This window comes from Emys orbicularis, chromosome 18 (assembly GCF_028017835.1).
Source record: "Emys orbicularis isolate rEmyOrb1 chromosome 18, rEmyOrb1.hap1, whole genome shotgun sequence".
NCBI lineage: Eukaryota > Metazoa > Chordata > Testudines > Emydidae > Emys > Emys orbicularis.
This window is the reverse complement of record NC_088700.1, coordinates 12094326-12111258: the sequence shown is the minus strand read 5'-3', so window position 1 is coordinate 12111258 and position 16933 is coordinate 12094326. Positions and strand designations below refer to the sequence as shown.

Sequence of the window (16933 nt, the reverse complement as noted above, 5' to 3'; positions counted from 1 at the left end):
CGATAAATCGATCCCTGATCACTCTGCCGTCGACTCCGGAACTCCACCACGGCGAGAGGCGGAAGCGGAGTTGACGGGGGAGCGGCGGCCGTCGATCCCGCGCCGCGAGGACACGAAGTAAGTGATTCTAAGTCGATCTAAGGTACGTTGACTTCAGCTACGCTATTCTCATAGCTGAAGTTGCGTATCTTAGATCGATCCCCCCCAGTGAAGACCAGGCAACAGTCTGGTTAGGGAAGTATTAACTCCATGTTTCACATGGGCCAATGCAGAGGCACAGCTTGGCTAAGGTACTTGTCTAGGGTCACACAAGAGCCAGGAATAGAACCCTTCTGTCCACAAGCCCCGCCTTCCTCTCTGCCCCTGTGCTGTGGGAGAAGCCGTATCGTTTAAGTGTATTTACCTGCAGCGAGAGAGCTGCAGAACGCTGTGCACAGCTAAAAAGGACCGCACGACAATTAAGCAATAAAAATAGGACTGGGGGGAGGAAGGCAAGAAAAGGAATGAAATCTTCACACGCGCTGCGTGAAGCTTATTCATCAAAAACCCAGAGGGAGTCAGTTCTGAAGCTTTAGATTAATAGAAAAAGAGGTATGACAAGCAAAGACATCAAAAGATCTCGAAACCATCAGTGAGCACTTTCTTTGAAGATTTAGCTAGTCAGCAGGGAAGAAATGTGACAACGGCATTTAAGACAACAGGTAGGAAGGAACCTGGCGCAAACAGACAGCTCTTAAAGTCAGCATGTTGGCAGATGGGGTAGCGCTGAACGGGGAGGGAGGCCATTTATCTGTCTGTAGGGGTGTCTGTGTTTAACGTGTTGAGATTGAAGAAGAAGCAGGTACTTTTAACATGCCGTGTCATGGCAAAAGATGCATTGGAAAGAAATTCCTGATTGTTTAGGGGCCTTCCTCTACATCAGCCTCACCTTACGCTGCAAGCGGGGGAGAAATAGGGCCAGAGCCTCAGCTGGCATAAATCGGTGCTGCACAACGTAAACCAGTGGAACTGCTGGTTTGCATCAGCTGAGTATCTGGCCCAGAAAGTTTTGCTAACTGACATGATGTAATAAGCTTCCTTAAAGGTAGCAAAAATACTCATAGATTCAAAGATTTTAAGGCCGGAAGGGACCATTTGATCATCTAGTCTGACATCCTGTATATCACAGGCCACTGACTTCCATCCAGTTACCCCGGGATCGAGCCCGGTACCTTCTGGTCGGCTAAAGCATCTTCCAGAAAAGCCTCCAGTCTTGATTTGAAGACAAGAGATGGAGAATCCCCCCACTTCCCCAGTAGTTTTTTCCAGTGGTTAATCACCTTCACTGCTAAAAATTTGTGCCTTATTGAATTTGAAGTTGTCTGGCGTTAACATCCAGCCATTGGTTCTTGTGAGGACTTTCTGCAGTAGATTCAAGAGCCCTTTAGCAACAGGCATTTTCTCCCCAGGAAGGTCCTTGTGCACTGCAATCAAGTCCCCTGTGCTATAGAAACCAGTCAGCTTAAAATGAAAAAACTCAGAGGAAAAGACTTCAAATGGCTTAACCCTTGTCTGTCTTCTTTTCTCTTTCAGTTACAGAGAAGGAGGTTCAGCAGTGGTGAGTTCCCAGCCCCGTGTTTCTGATTCTTGCGAGCTCCCGGGTGCATGCAGCCGTCGAGTGACAAGTCAGTTCTCTCTGCTGCGTTGAGTGTGTGCACCTTGTGTAACCGTATGCGTGTGTTTGCCTCCGTTTCTTTTCAGAGTGGTATTGTCCGGGAAGCTGGCTGAACTGAGATGCAAAGGCAGGCGTCATGAGACAAAAGACTCATACACAAGTCATTTCAGGGCGTGGCTCCTGTGCCCAACAGTCTTTACCATAATCCATTTCTGCCTCGTTCAGGCACCAGGCTCTGCATGCAGCTATTTGGCTGCCTGGTTCTTCTGTACTGAGGGCATGGCTACACTTGCAGCTGTAGAGCGCTTTGAGTTAAACTAGCCTTCGGAGAGCGCAGTAGGGAAAGCGCTGCAGTCTGTCCACACTGGCAGCTGCAAGCGCACTGGCGTGGCCACATTAGCAGCTCTTGCAATGGCCACAGAGAGCAGTGCATTGAGGTAGCTATCCCAGCATGCAAGTGACTGCAACGTGCTTTTCAAATGGGGGTGGGGTGGAGTGTGACAGGGAGTGTGTTGTGTGTATGTGGGGGGAGAGAGAGTGGGTTTTTGGGGGAGCTGAGAGCATGTCAGCATGCTGTCTTGTAAGTTCAGACAGCAGCAGACCCTCCCCTCCCGCCTCTCTCTCTCACACACAGCATTTCACAGTAATGGTTGCTTTGTCTCGGAGCAGATAAGCAGCCGGCTGTCAGAAACAGAGCTTTCAAAGGGCATATCCGCATTCCTGCAGCGATTCCAAAACAATGACAAGAGTGGCCGCTTGACTTAAGGGGATTATGGGATGTTTCCGGAGGCCGATCAGAGCGCAGTAATGCAACACCCTGTTCACACTGACGCCTGGGCATTTCAGCCAAGGCGCACCAAGCGTTAATCTTCTCGCCGAGGTGGAGTACCAGGAGCGCTCTAGCCCTGGAGTCAGAGCGCTCTACGGGCCTTGCCAGTGTGGACGGGGAGTGAGCTAGGGCACCTGGGGCTGCTTTAATGCGCTCTAACTCACAAGTGTAACCAAGCCCTGAGTATTAGTTCCTCACCTGCCCTTTGAAATCCACTGGGCAGGAAGTGTTTTCATGACTCAGGACCACCCTTGGGGTTCGGCTGCACTGCAATCCAAAGTGTGTTTGCAGCTCAGGAAGACACAGCACTGATAAAACCAGTCGCGTAGATGTGATGACACTGGCTTCAGCAATGCAGATATGTACCCGGGGCTCAAGCTGTCCTGCAGTGGTTCAGCACCAACCTCAGGGCAAACTGTTAAGAAGCAGAGCACAAACCCCAAATTGGCTGTGAGTTCTCTACTTAGATTTCACCAACCAAGCATCAAGTGTAAACTCCTCAGGTCCTATAATGGCCTAACCACAGAGTCACAGACAGTCCTCTTGGGTACTCCGGCCTATCTTGTCACCTAGGCAAGCTTGCCTTTGTGACAGATGGTCCCTTACACCAAAAATCACAACAACATTCAGGTTACTCCCAGTCCCAAGGACCAGTCACTTACCTCAGGTCAATTGCACCTTTGATCTCACACTAAAGACAATATTTGTAGCCAGTCCTGTAACAAATTATCTAAAGGTTTATCAACTAGGAAAAGGAAATGAAAGTTATTTACAAGGCTAAGGCTGGTAAACATATGTACGCACAAATGAGGATAAGCAAGCTCTACGTGTCCTTTAGGGCTAACCCAGGCCAAGCACTGGAGATCTTCTGTTTATGCTTAGTAACCCTTGCCCTTCAGAGTCCAAGCAGCATCAAAGATACAGTTCCTCTTGTTAGGGCTTTTTATTCCTTCCCCACTTCTGCTTCCAGTTGCTAATTCAGTTGGGAAGCATTCACTTGCATGTCTTCTCTTCCCGGGGCCGGGGAGAGTCTTTTGTCCTCTGACGTTCCACAAAAGTTCATCTGGTGTTGCTGGGCCTTCCTTTGTTGGGCAGGAGATAACACCTCCTGGTGGAGACTTGTACTTCATGTGGATTCATGTCTCTTTCCTCTCTGGTGGTATGCATAGTTACAGAGGCTTACAATGCAAATGTTTCAATATTACCTTACAATATGGGAGACAGATGTTGTAAGTGAGATTAACGCCTGCAGCAACTTACAAGCATTCAGCAAAGCCTAAACATTAAGCACATTTTTGTAGCTCTAATACCTGTTTTAACAATACTAACACGCAGGTGAGCCAGACTAATTCCAGCTATGTGTTTGTCAGTATCCAAGTGAGGCATGGGCACCTTGGCATAAGCTGGCACCTGGTTTGCCAGCATCACACTGGATTCCAGGGGGGCTTTTACAGCCCACGCTGATCTCCACGCCACTGCACCTACAGTGCCATTTTTATTGGCGGTAGCTAGATTCAAGCTAGCGCGGGTACGTCTGACCGAGCTGCAGTCACATTTTGGATTGCAATATAGGCCTACCTCTGGCCACAGCAGGCAGACACCACGGGGCAGGCTGCCCAGCAGAACGATCTTTTGCTACGCTGCAGAACCAAATGTGATGGCAACGTTAGCCGGGGTTGGTAGCAGAAGGGGGTCTCAGTTTGCAGAGCCCACCCACCCGGTCCTCCCCTCCCTGTCAGGTTGCATGTGATGCATTGTGACATAAAGCCCTGAAGATCTGGGGGCTCTGGGAGATGCAGAGTCTTTCTAAGAGCAATCTCCATGGCTTAATAGCTGGATAATGCTGCATGTTAGGCAGCCTCAAAACTCCTGGAGGGCGGCATAAATAATGGAGCGGCTTAAAATAAAAAAAGCTGTAACCCGTGTTTGCAGGTTTTCTCTGCTGCAGTTTTCCAGATAAATGAGCTTTGCCTCCAAAGCAAGTGCTGACATTGATGCTGTTACACGCTCACCTCTGCGTTCGAACAAGCGCCGAAACCTTTCTGAGGCTGCCCGGGCATGAGAGACAGTGACAAATGTGAAGGGAGAGCGAGTGTTTCTTAACACCACTCCTGTGGTGCAGCGCCAGCCATAAATCCCGTGCTGGCTGTGCTAGTTCTGCACATCGTGTTCCAGCGCGCGTGGCGTGCGGCGATGCTTGTGCCTTTCCACCTCCACTAGCATCACGTGCAAGAGCCCGTCGCTCTTGGCTCTGGGTAAAGGTGAAAAATCAAATTCCATCTGCTTCCAGCAGAAGGAAGAAATGGAACGAAGTGATCAGTGAAAAATGGAGCTTGCCAAGCCCTATCTTAGCACCCTCTCTAGCTTTGATGGGTTAGCTCCTGCATGGAATAAATTCCAGGCACTGATTCTCCAGCAGCAATCAGAAACCATCCCATCAAAGCCAGAGACGGTGTAGATGGGTGTAAAAGCAGAGCAGGCCAGAATAGAATCCGGCCCATTACCTTGGCATTTCTTTAAATGCCTGTAACATGTTGGTTATGGCAGCTGGCTCATCAGCAGACTGTCTTGAAAACCCACCTAAATTACGCGATGCAGCCTGACTGGTGTGTGCGGCATGCTGAATTTGGTCCAGCAAGGAAAAGAGCTTTTCTTGTCCTCTTAAAGACAGCGCAGCGTGCGGATATCCCACCCTTTTCATTTTGCCGGTGGTCATGGCAAATGAAGCCTAATGCGGATGAGAATCAAAGTTCAGGAGCTTCAGTTGGAGAGTGAGTGTGGTGGTGTGTCTCTTTAATGAAGGTGATACGTGCACCCCTGGGAAACGATCTTGGTTTTTATAAGGCCCCTCAGCATCCTGGTATCTGAGCACAGAAGCCATGAGAGGTTGTGCTTTGCATGGGGCAACCAGATCTCCTGGTTAGCAGGATACCAGCACCCTTACTGCAGCATTTGGCTTGAAAGGATTATGACTATAGCCCAGGGGGCAACATTTGAATATTCCTTTGAGCGTGGGCCTCAATCCTCCAGCCCTTACTCTTGCAAGCAGTCCCATTGAAATCAAGGGGGACTCGGCTTCTGGATAAGGGTAACAGGATCAGGACCTTGGTGCAGCCCTTCCACTGTGGCAATTATTCTAGGCTGAGGATGGGGGAGGAAAGATGATGAGACCTAATTTTCAGAAGTGCTGAGCGCCTGCAGCTCCCACGGACATGAAATGAAGTTGAGAATGCTCCGGAGCTCTGGCAGTCAGCCCCGGTGTGTGCACTGAAAGCATGTTGGTGGAAAAGGCCTTGTTTTTCTGTTTTTACAAACTCTTGCATCCTGCTGAGTGGCTTAAAACTCAACAGATATTTCGCCATGTATAGCAGGAAGAATTCTGTTCCAGTGTCACGCCAGCCAAATTGGATTATGGTAATTCAGTTCTCAGTAGCATTCAGCAACCCATTGTGCTTCCAGAGCTGGGGAGAATTCCTTTTCTGAGATTTCCTTTGGACTGGGATCGTGGGATTTTCATTTCATGCATGGGGCAGATTAAGGACAAGGCATCTGGACACTAAACAAAATACATCCCGATGTGATGTTTCTCAGCAAGCCGATTATCCATTGTGTGCCCATTACATCTATGGAGCCCTGCGTGCCCCATATCTGACTGTAAATAATAACATTTGTAATCTCAGTGGAGAGCAGAGAAACACAATTAAAGTGCACTTCAGTTTCCAGCATGGTGTGTTATCTTTAGTGAAGCGCTCTTGTATATTGAGAGAGACGATAAACGGGAGTTCATGCTTTGTAGACTAATGGCTCAGCTTGTTGATCTGACATTGGGCCATTCCGCTCCTGAGAGCACTAGTTAAAGCTTGTCTACCCGGGAAGTTCTTCCAGAATGAGGTAGAGGGCGAATGTAAAGGGCTATAGTTATTCCAAAATAACCATTGTGGGAACTGCTGGTTCTGCAGTAGCTGTTCTGGGTCAGGTTCCCAGTGGAGACGCATCCTTAGATTCGGGGTGCTCTTAGCCAAGAGGTTTGAGCATTGGCCTGCTAAACCCAGGGTTGTGAGTTCAATCCTTGAGGGGGCCATTTAGGGAACTGGGGTAAAAATCTGTCTGGGGATTGGTCCTGCTTTGAGCAGGGGGTTGGACTAGATGACCTCCTGAGATCCCTTCCAACCCTAATATTCTATGATTCTATAAGAGAGAACTCTTCTTGCCCTGCAACATGGTGAAATGTCTCCTCCCAAAAATAATCAACAAAAGAAAGAGCTGGAAAAAAGGAAGGTAGTGTGATTCTGCCATGTAGATCCATGTTCATTACGTTGATGGCTCCTGAACAGAGGTACTCATTGGGGGCCCAGGTTCTGCCATTCCTATTCACAACGGGTAGGACTAGAGCTGGTCAAAAAACCGGGAAAGTTTTCCACGACCATTTTTGGTGTAAAATTCATCCTCCGGGTTTGTTTGTTTTTTGTAGATATTTGAACTTTTGGGGACAAATTGAAAGTCGGAAAATGTTGACCAGCTTTAGGTAATACCTCCAATGGGGCTGCTCATTGGTACCACTGGATGTGAAGTGAGGCTGGCAGGATCAGATCCCTTACCAATAAAAAGTTGGCTCCTCTCAAACTCAGCCTGGCATCTGAGAGTCAAGCTGGGTTCTTTCTAGTTTATACATAATCTCCAGCAATTCCTCACACCTGCATGATGCTTTCAGCTTCACATTACATCTCCCGTGATACCTTCACAGACTCATTCCCTTCCAGCTTCTGCAGCCCTGCACAAGAGTAACTGAGGGCAGAATTTGGCTTCCTTAGCAATCCTGTTCAGGATGCTTGAGAAAAGATGGAATCCAGATCCCTGTCCTGTAGCTGTGTTAGTTCTGCGGGACTATTCAAAGAGAAAAGGAGCACGAAACTGATTTTTGTCACAGAAGTAACTAGCCGTGAGCCCATACGCAGGGATCTGCTGAGGAAGTAGGTGTCATTTTTGCATAGGCACTTTCCAGAGTAGAAAAGTGCTATAAAGCTTCTTAACAAACAGATGCCTTTAAAGGCAGCATGTCGGAGTTAAGCAGCAGGAATCTGGCTGTTCGCGGCTGCTTCTGTCTGTGCACTCAATGGGGCAGTCAGTGGAGGGTTTGGAGGACGCGGGGAGAACTCAATATGCCAGAAAGCTATAAAGCAACACTGTCAAAGAGTCTCCCGTGCACACCACCTGCACTGGATCCGCTGTCACTGGAAGTCTTGCAGAATGACTGTCTGGTTTAGAGGGTGCTGGCGTCCTAGGGGAGATGCAGGTATTCACTGCCTCTGAAAGTCAGGCCTTCAGTACTTTACAGTCAGGCACCCAAATCAAGTCACCTCAACCAAAGGGACCTGACATTCGGAGGTGCTGAGCTTTTGCAGCTCCCGCTAGAATCCGTAGGGTTCAGTATCTCAAGAGCGTAGGTGCCTAGGCCTGGCTTTAGGTGCTTGATGTTTAAAGCCCCTGTGTTTGGAGGTAGTGTTAGCAGTGGACATCACAAAGTAGCATAGTTGAAATGCAGATACATAGTCAATATTCCTAAGTTCAGATACAGAAATGACACAGGCATACACACTGGATAATCGCATTTGGTAAATCATAACCTTTCCAGGGATATCTCACGTGAGCCATCTTGCGTAAAGTATATCTCAGTTATGTCATATTCATATCGTAAGCATATTTTCATAAAGAATGTGGACTGACACGTCACGCCAGTGTCCAAAGTAGCTGGGCTTTAAGGTAGGATGGGCCTTGTGCTCATGCTCTGAATGGAATGTGGTGTTTAATTCTTGATTGCACAAGATTTAATAGCTGTTTGATAGAGTACCCCATACTATCAGTGATCACTTTGCCCATGAAAGAGGAGTGGTTAGGAAGGCAGAGGTTGCTTGGGGGTTCCGCTTTGAAGTAACTTTGCAGGTGTATAGCACTCCATGTGTTTAAGGTGCTGTGCTAAACGTTAACCTGCGGGAGGTGAATGAGCCTCATTCCCATTTTACAGATGGGGAAACTGAGGCACGGGGCTGAAATGACTTGTCCAAGTGAGTCATTGGCAGGGCCAGGGATTAGAATCTGGGAGTCCAAATCCTGTGTTCCTTCCTGTAGAGCACCTGCCTCCCAAATACAACTGATCCAGATGCATTTTGTTCTTAAAGGACCCTCGTCACCCAAGCTTCCAGCTCTGGTACATAGGAACATAAGAATGGCCATACTGGGTCACACCAATCTATCCATCTATCTCCGTATCCTATCTTCTGACAGTGGCCAGTGCCAGATGCTTCAGAGGGAATGAACAGAATTTATCAAGTGATCCATCCCTTGTCATCCAATCCCAACTTCTGGCAGTCAAAGATTTAGGGACACTCAGAGCATGGGGTTGCATCCCTGACCATCTTGGCTAATAGCCATTGATGGACCTATCCTCCAGGAACTTACCTAATTCTTTTTTGAACCCAGTTATACTTTTGGCCTTCACCACAGCCCTTGGCAACAAGTTCCACAGGTTAACTCTGCGTTGTATGAAGAAATACTTCCTTATGTTAGTTTTGAACCTGCTGCCTATTAATTTAATTGGGTGACCCCTGATTCTTGTGTTATGTGAAGGGATAAATAACACTTCCCTAGTCACTTTCTCCACACCAGTCATGATTTTATTGCTCTCTGTCATATCCCCCCTTGGTCATCTTTTCCAGGCTGAACAGTCTCAATCTTTCATTTCTCCTCATACAGAAGCTGTTCCATACCACTATTCATTTTTGTTGCCCTTCTCTGCACCTTTTCCTATTCTAATATAGCTTTTTAGAGATGGGGCGACCAGAACTGCACTCTGCATTCAAGGTGTGGACATGCCATGGATTTATATAGTGTGATTACGATATTTTCTGTCTTACTATCTATCCCCTTCCTAATGGTTCCTAACATTCTGTTTGCTTTTTTGACTGCCACTGCACACTAAGCAGATATTTACAGAGAATTATCCACAGTGACCTCAAGATCTCTTTCTGGAGAGATAACAGCTAATATAGACCCCATCATTTTGTAAGACTATGTTTTTCAATGTGCATTACTTTGCACTTATCAACATTGAATTTCATCTGCCATTTTGTCACCCAGTTTTGTGAGATCCATTTATAACTCTTCGCAGTCTGCTTTGGACATACCTATCTGGAGTAATTTTTTATCCTCTGCAATTTTTGCCACCTCACGGTTTACTCCTTTTTCCAGATCATTTATGAATATGTTGACTAGGACTGGTCCCAGTACAGATTCTTGGGGGATCCCACTATTTACCTCTCTCCATTGTGAAAACTGACCATTTATTCCTGTGCTTTGTTTCCTATCTTTCAACCAGTTGCTGATCCATGAGAGGGCTTCTCTCGTATCCCATGATTGCTTACTTTGCTTCAGAGCCTTTGGTGTTAGACCTTGTCAAAGGCTTTCTGAAAGTCCAAGTACACTATATTGACTGATTCACTCTCGTCCATATGCTTGTTGACACTAGGGTGACCAGATGAGAGGAAGAAAATATTGGGACACATGGGGGGGGGGGTCCCACCGGCGGAGCAAAACAAAAACAACAAAAAAAGAATGCTGCCGGCGGAGCGAAATATCGGGACAAATTGGTTGGGACGCGGGACAAACACCTAAATATCGGGACGGCCCCGATTTTATCGGGACGTCTGGTCACCCTAGTTGACACCCTCAAAGAATTCTGATAGATTGGTGAGGCATGATTTCCATTTACAAAAGCCATATTGAGTCTTCCCCAACACCTCATGTTCATCGATGTGTCTGACAATTCTGTTCTTTACTATAGTTTCAACCCATTTGCCTGGTACTGAAGGTAGGCTTACCAGCCTGTCGTTACCAGGAGCGCCTCTGGAATCTTTTTAAAAATCAGTTTTCTTTGGATCAGAGCCCAGCATGCTGCGGACGGAGAGAAAAAGCACAGATATGCTTTAGGCTTTTGAAGGAAAATCCCTGAAGACACTTTTTCTTCATTCCCAGGAGGTGCCTAGTCTCCTTGGTGACAATTAAGGCTAAGATTTTGTTGTGGTTATTTTTAGTAAAAGTTACGAACAAGTCATGGGCAATAACCAGAAATTAATGGGAACTCGTGACCTGTCCCTGACTTTTATTAAAAATAACTATGACAAAATGGGGAAGGAGGAAGGTCCAGCACCCACTGCTGCTGGGGCTCCAGGGTCCTCCTCCCCCCCCCCCTCCCGCATGGCCGAGAGCATGGGATCCCCCCTGCCGCCAGCAGCAGCTTGGAGCTGTGGGGTCTGCCCTGGGCAATTGGGATCTGCAGGGTTCCCCCCTGCGCCCCCGACAGGACTGGAATCTGTGGGCTCCCCCTGCCACCTGCGCTGGCTGGGAGCTGTGGGGTCCCCGTGCCGCCCACAGTTTGGAGCTGCGGGGGTCCCTACTGCCCATGGTGGCAGCTTGGGGCTACAGGGGTCGTCGTCGCCCATGGCAGCTGGAAGCTGTGGGGTGAGAGGGGGAGGCATCGGCTGACAACTCCTGCTCCACCACACAGGGCTGAAGCAAAAATGTCACGGAGGTCTCTGGAAGTCATGGATTCTGTGAGTTTCATGACCTCCATGATAAAATCTTAGCCTTGGTGACAATCTATCCCAGACTGTATTGCTGTGGGCTTGATCCGCAGCTCACAGGTGAGTCAGGCGTGGGTTAAGTAGGCTCCCTGGCGCTCTCCAGTGTAGCCCCACAAAGCATGAAAGAGTGGGACAGGGAACTTTATTTGAGGCGTTCCAAACGACCTGGCTTCTTTTGTGTGTAGGTTAGAGATCCAGGCTCTGTCCGAAGCAGCGAGTCGGCGCGCGTCGGGACATCATGCTGTCGTACTTCGGTGCAGGGCGGTTAATCAGAATTCAGTGCACTCAGCCGCCACAGAACAAAGGGACTGCAGTGCAGCGGGAAGCGCTGAGAATTTCAGGGGCTTGCCTTACAGGAGAGCTTTCACCAGCCGATACATGGCGGAGCTGTGCCCAAAATGAGCTGCAGTTTATTCAGCTAGGTACAAAGGCCTCCTATCTCCTCAGGAGCCGCGCACGAGGCTGAGCTATAAAATCCCTCCATCTTGCGCCATTTGTAACCTGCTCCAGGCAGCAGGGCCTGCCAAGGCATGAGTGAAGAGGGGGCTGGGCAATGAGAAACCACAGGCTTTTATTGAGCCCTGAACGTGAGTAACAGCCACACTTGCCAATTTTGGTGCCTAATCTGGCCCCACCCTGCCCCCCGGGCCTGGGTTCAGAGGGGTCGGTGCCCACAACTCCCATTGACTTCAGTTGGCGTGGTGGATGCTCAGCGCCTCTAAGCAGCAGACCCCAGCGTGTGTCCGGCAAATAATTTTGACCTAAAGAATTCGAGCTACTTAAAACTGGGTTAGTGGGTTTGCAGTAAGTCAGTCCCCTTTTCTTTGGTTGTGAAACAATTTTGAAATTCAGTATTGTTCAGCCATTTCGTGAGCCTGCATGAGGCTGCAGTGTGAGAGGAATAATATACTGCAACTCTGCAATAGCCTAGAAAAACGATTCCTGGAACATTATAGAATTTATTGTTAAATAAGATTGTCCTTTCCTTGGGGCAGGGACTGTCTGTTCTGTGTTCACACTGCACCTGGCACAAGAGGGTCCTGGTTTGTGACCATGCTACATACTGCTATGTAGCTGTTCCTATATGCTACAGTAATAGGAATAATAATTGTGGTGCCTTTTTAGTGTTGTGTGTTTAAAATGCTTTGTATTAGTGCCCAGAGCTGGGAATAGCCAAATATAAGTGGAAGACATTTGCAGGTCTATAGCACCTTCCATATGAGGACCCTAAAGCGTATTACACGTGAGTGAATTAGGAGAGCATTGTTCTCAATTTACAGATGGGTAAACCGAGGCACGGACAGACTAAGGGCTTGTCTATATAGTGGGGTCATGTGCGCTACAAGGGTGTGGTTTCTAAAGCGGACTAACATGGGGTGCATTAATTGGTCCGTGTCTACCCTGCTGGTGCACACTAAGAGTTTTCCCTAGTGCGCTTTAACACAGTGCTGTTTGAAACACCATTATGTTATAGTGCACTAGAGAACTTTTAATGCAGAGTCTACACGGACCAATTAATGCACCAGACATGAGTGTGCTTTAGACGTCACACTCCTGTAGTGCTCATGGATGCTCCAGGTAGCCATACCCCAAGTCACTTACCAATACTCACACCTCAAGTCCAAGGCCCGCCAACTTTCTCCCTCTCCAGTCCGGTGGGCACTAGGTCAGGCTCCTGCTCCCACTGGCCCCTAGCGCCTGGCTGTTACTGAAGAGCTAAAGCAAATAGTACAAAGAGCTTAAGGGGAGCAGGGGGACCTGCAGAAGCACTCAATGTCGGCTAACTCTGCTCCCGCTGCAGGCAGTAGGAAAGCTCCCCTATGCTCCAACGGGAGCAGAGATTGGCCACCACTGAGCACTTGTGAGAGTCCAACCCTTAAAGTGGTCTGAGCCCATCCGACCTACCAGGTTTTTATATTGGCGTCCATCACTGTGGTGTCTGAGCCTTGACCTGGCCTGTGTAATAATCAGTGTGATAGGTGCTCTTTGCTTTCTTGACTCAGAAACTCTTGAGCAAGTGGGGTGGGGTAGATGGGAGGGCGGCACCCTTAGGTTAGAAATTCTCGAGGTCTGCCTCTGTGAAAGACTGATCCCCCAGAGGTCGCTCAAACGCTTGTTTAATGTCGCTAGCTGAGCTGTCCTCACCGTGCTGGGTTTGTGCATCCCGGCATCCATCCCTAGCAGCCCTCTCTGATCGCATCCGCTTCCCTCACTGCAGCGTGCAAGGCAATAGAACGGAAAGGGGAGGTGAGACTGGCCGAGCGACAGGCGGGCGGCACTGAGACGCAGCGCTCGTGCAGGTTATGCCGCAGCCCCTGGCCGCCCTTCCGAGCTGGACTCGAGCGCCTTTTCGCCCCTCACGTAGCCTGTGTCAGGAGGCATCGCCGGTGAGGGCGTGGTGGCGCCTTCTCCCTCCTCCACTCTTCATACAGTGACTTTGCAGCTCAGGGCACCGCAGTGGCTTCTGCCTGCCTAACTTGAGTGGGTGCAGAGTGCAGAGCAAGCCGCCAGCTAGTCCTAGGTGAGGAAAACCCAGAGAAACATAAAGCCAAGCTGTGGGGGAGGAGAGGAGAGACATGAGAGAGGAGGAGAGGGGGAATGAAGAGAAACCTGTCTATCTTTCAGGCACCATCAACGGGAGGCTCTGCAGAGTTAAGGAGTCTTTTAGGGTGACCAGACAGCAAGTATGAAAAATCGGGATGGGGGTGGGGGGTAACAGGTGCCTATATAAGACAAAGCCCCAAATATCGGGACTGTCCCTATAAAATCGGGACATCTGGTCACCCTAGTTGAACTCCGCTCTTACTCAGCCTCTTCCTAGCACAGTTTGTCCAGCCAAAGCGAATGGGTCTGAACTGGGTTAGCACAGCTGGGCTCTAGCCTAGGTTGTTGTTATTCATAACAGGAGGGGGTGTCACGGGCCTCTGCATGTTGGTTTACTCTCCTCCCGTCCCAGCAATTGCAGGGTCCCCCTCTCCACACAGCTCTTGCTTTGGGGAAGAGAGCCACAGGGGGACCCGGCCCCTTTCCTCCCGCCCTCCTCTTTAAAGGAGATGTGACAGCTTGACTGCAGTGTCAGTGGGTTGTTACAACAGCTCAACCTGCTGGGGTAGAATGTCAAAATAATCAGGGGTGGGGTGGGGAAGATCCCCCCCACACACACACAAAAAATTCAAGAGAGCACAGCTTCCTAGTCTGCTTCCCACCAGCAAACTGGCTACGCCTGGAGCACTGCACGGGAGCGGCCAGGTTGCTGTGCATGTCCATGGAGCATTGAGAGTGGAGAGTCTGACACCTCGGCCATACCCCGGAGCCGGAGGGCTGCACCTCATTTGCATTGAAATGAGTATTTTTTGTGCGTCGGAATTGAATGCACCCAGCCATGTTAGCTTGTGCTGCACTGGGTTCTCCCTTGCCTTGGCAGGAGAAGGGAAATTGCTTGTTTGCCAGCAGGGAAAAAAAAATGCAGCTGATTATCTTTGCCTTCCTCCCCAGCTCTCTGAAGTGCGTGGCCATGGCCACATTTTTAGGACTGTATGTGTGTTCCATGTGGCTCTTGGGCTATGTAGAGCCACACCCTGCTGAGGGGTCCGTGTACCATTCAGTGGAGGGGATCTGAGTGCATTGTTCATTTCCAGCCTTAATAATGCAGGTTCTGGCCTATTTCGAGGGGGAGGGGGCTTAGAATAGCGCAACACTTTGCTCTTCTAAAGCCCCTTTCAACCAAATTGCTCAAAAATCCTTTTCAACCATGAGTCCTCACCACCCCCTGCTTTGAGACCAGGAACTATTAACACCCCCATTTTACAGATGGGGAAACTGAGGCACAGTTCACCGAAGCAGTAAATTCATTGACATGGAAAGGAATAGAAGCCATGAGTCCTGATTGGCAGTTCCTGCTGTTCCAGCCACTAGAGCTTCCCCCTCTTTGTGCTTCATTGAAGAGGATCCGCAGAGCCCACTGACATGCAAATCACATGTGTGCTCAGCCTGGGCGAACCTTTCTTCACATCCAGATTGGCCAGTGAGAGAAGTGGCCAGGATCAAGACTTGGAACTAAGGGCTGGGAACTTCTCCCATGGGAGAGCAGAGATCATGAAGGGTTGCCAATTTTGGTTGGATGTATTCCTGGAGATTTCATCACATAACACTCTTTACTTAAAGATTAATCTTTAATTCCTGGAGACTCCAGGACAATCCTGGAGGGTTGGCAACCCTATAATAGGTTATTTCTGCAGCATACTCTGTGGCGCTTGGATCGTGCTCCAAACTCTGGGCTCCCTGGAACGGGGCCAGCGGCTGGAACAAATGCGCATCTGCTATGACAACATGGCTGAAGTGAACAGCCATTTAAAATAAAACTGGATTTTGCACTTAGGAGCTTCCTGTATTGAACTGCAGAGGAAGGTCTCCCCGAGTCCCCCTCCCCTGCAATCCTTCTGGCTGTCTGTGGGCTATAGGGGTTGGCTCACTGATGAGAAATGGCAGATCTTCCCGCCCTTTCCCCCAGGGAAATCGCTCTCTTTCCCATTGTAATCTGAACCCTTGTGGTATGTGACTGCCTTGTTATTTCAGACTCCGCTGCTGAGGTTGTGAATGGAGCAGGAGTGTCAGTGCACATTGCTGGCAATGAAGTGTCTTCAGCCAGCCTGCCAGCCAGACGAGGCTGGGTTCTGCCTGAAGTCAGAGATTTGATTCCAACACTATACAGAGATAATATTACAAACCCGTGGCCACAGCCTTGCATCCCTTCAGTCTCTCTATCACACACACACACACACACACACACACACACACACACACACACACACACACACACACACACACACACACACACACACACACACACACACACACTCTCTCTCTCTCTCTCTCTCTCTCTCTCTCTCTCCCAGGTGTGATTATTCTCACCTGACTCTGTCCACATAGGACCCTGCGAGGTGGGAGGGTCCCCGATCTTAGGCTGCAGCCCGAGCCTGAATATCGACACTGCAATTAAACAACTCCTTAGCCCAAGCCCCGTGAGCCCAAGTCAGCTGGCATCGGCCAGCAGCGGGTTTTTAATTGCAGTGTAGACATACCCACGGTGGTCAGCACCAGCTGCTTCTGAAGTTGCAAGAACCCCCAAAGTAGGCAGATGTGGGATAATTTGCCCCCTCCATGAAAGTCTCGTCTTAACCGTAATGGTTAGAAATTGGCTTAAATCGTGAAGCATGAGGATTTCTGTCCCTTTCAACACTTTGTCTGAGCATTCATCATTATTATAACTGGATATTCTTATTGGCCATAGAAATGTCCAATTTCTCTTTGAATCTTGCTGCATTCTAGTCCTCAGTGACATCAGGTGGCAATGAGTTCCACAGTCTAATGGTGCATTCTGGGAATGTGTTTTACCTTTAATCAGTTTTGAATTTGTCACCTTTCGTTTTCATTGAATGTCCCCTTGTTTTTGCATTGTGAGACGGAATAAGGAAGCTCCTGATCTTCTTCATATGACCTTCTTCATATCAGGGATAGTAGGGTCATGCAGTTCTCCCCTACTGTACAGAAAGCTGGTGACTATTGGTGTATTGGAACTAGAGAGGCAGTACATGTCATGCTCAGAGCAGAGGTCTGGGAGTCAGGACTTCAGTGGCATGATTTTTCTGAGCTTGAGAAGCCTCCACAGCTCCCATGAAACCCAGTCGGAGCTGCAGCTGTTTGGTTCCTCTGGAAATTGGGCCATAGAGCTCCATTTCCATGAGCTCACTGAGTGTTTGTGGGCAAGTCACTTCACCTCTCTTTTTATGACTCAGTTTCCCTGTCTGTAAAATG

General features: G+C 48.9%; 1 protein-coding gene across 2 annotated transcripts in view; it reads left to right on the top strand.

Moving 5' to 3' along the window:
* Nucleotides 1-16933, top strand: part of NCS1 (neuronal calcium sensor 1) — an 88704-nt gene that overhangs the window by 42597 nt on the left and 29174 nt on the right. For both annotated transcript variants that reach the window (XM_065418777.1, XM_065418776.1), the window contains exon 2: nucleotides 1573-1597. In XM_065418777.1, coding sequence (XP_065274849.1) covers nucleotides 1573-1597 — 25 coding nt within the window. The remainder of the gene's footprint in view (nucleotides 1-1572; nucleotides 1598-16933) is intronic.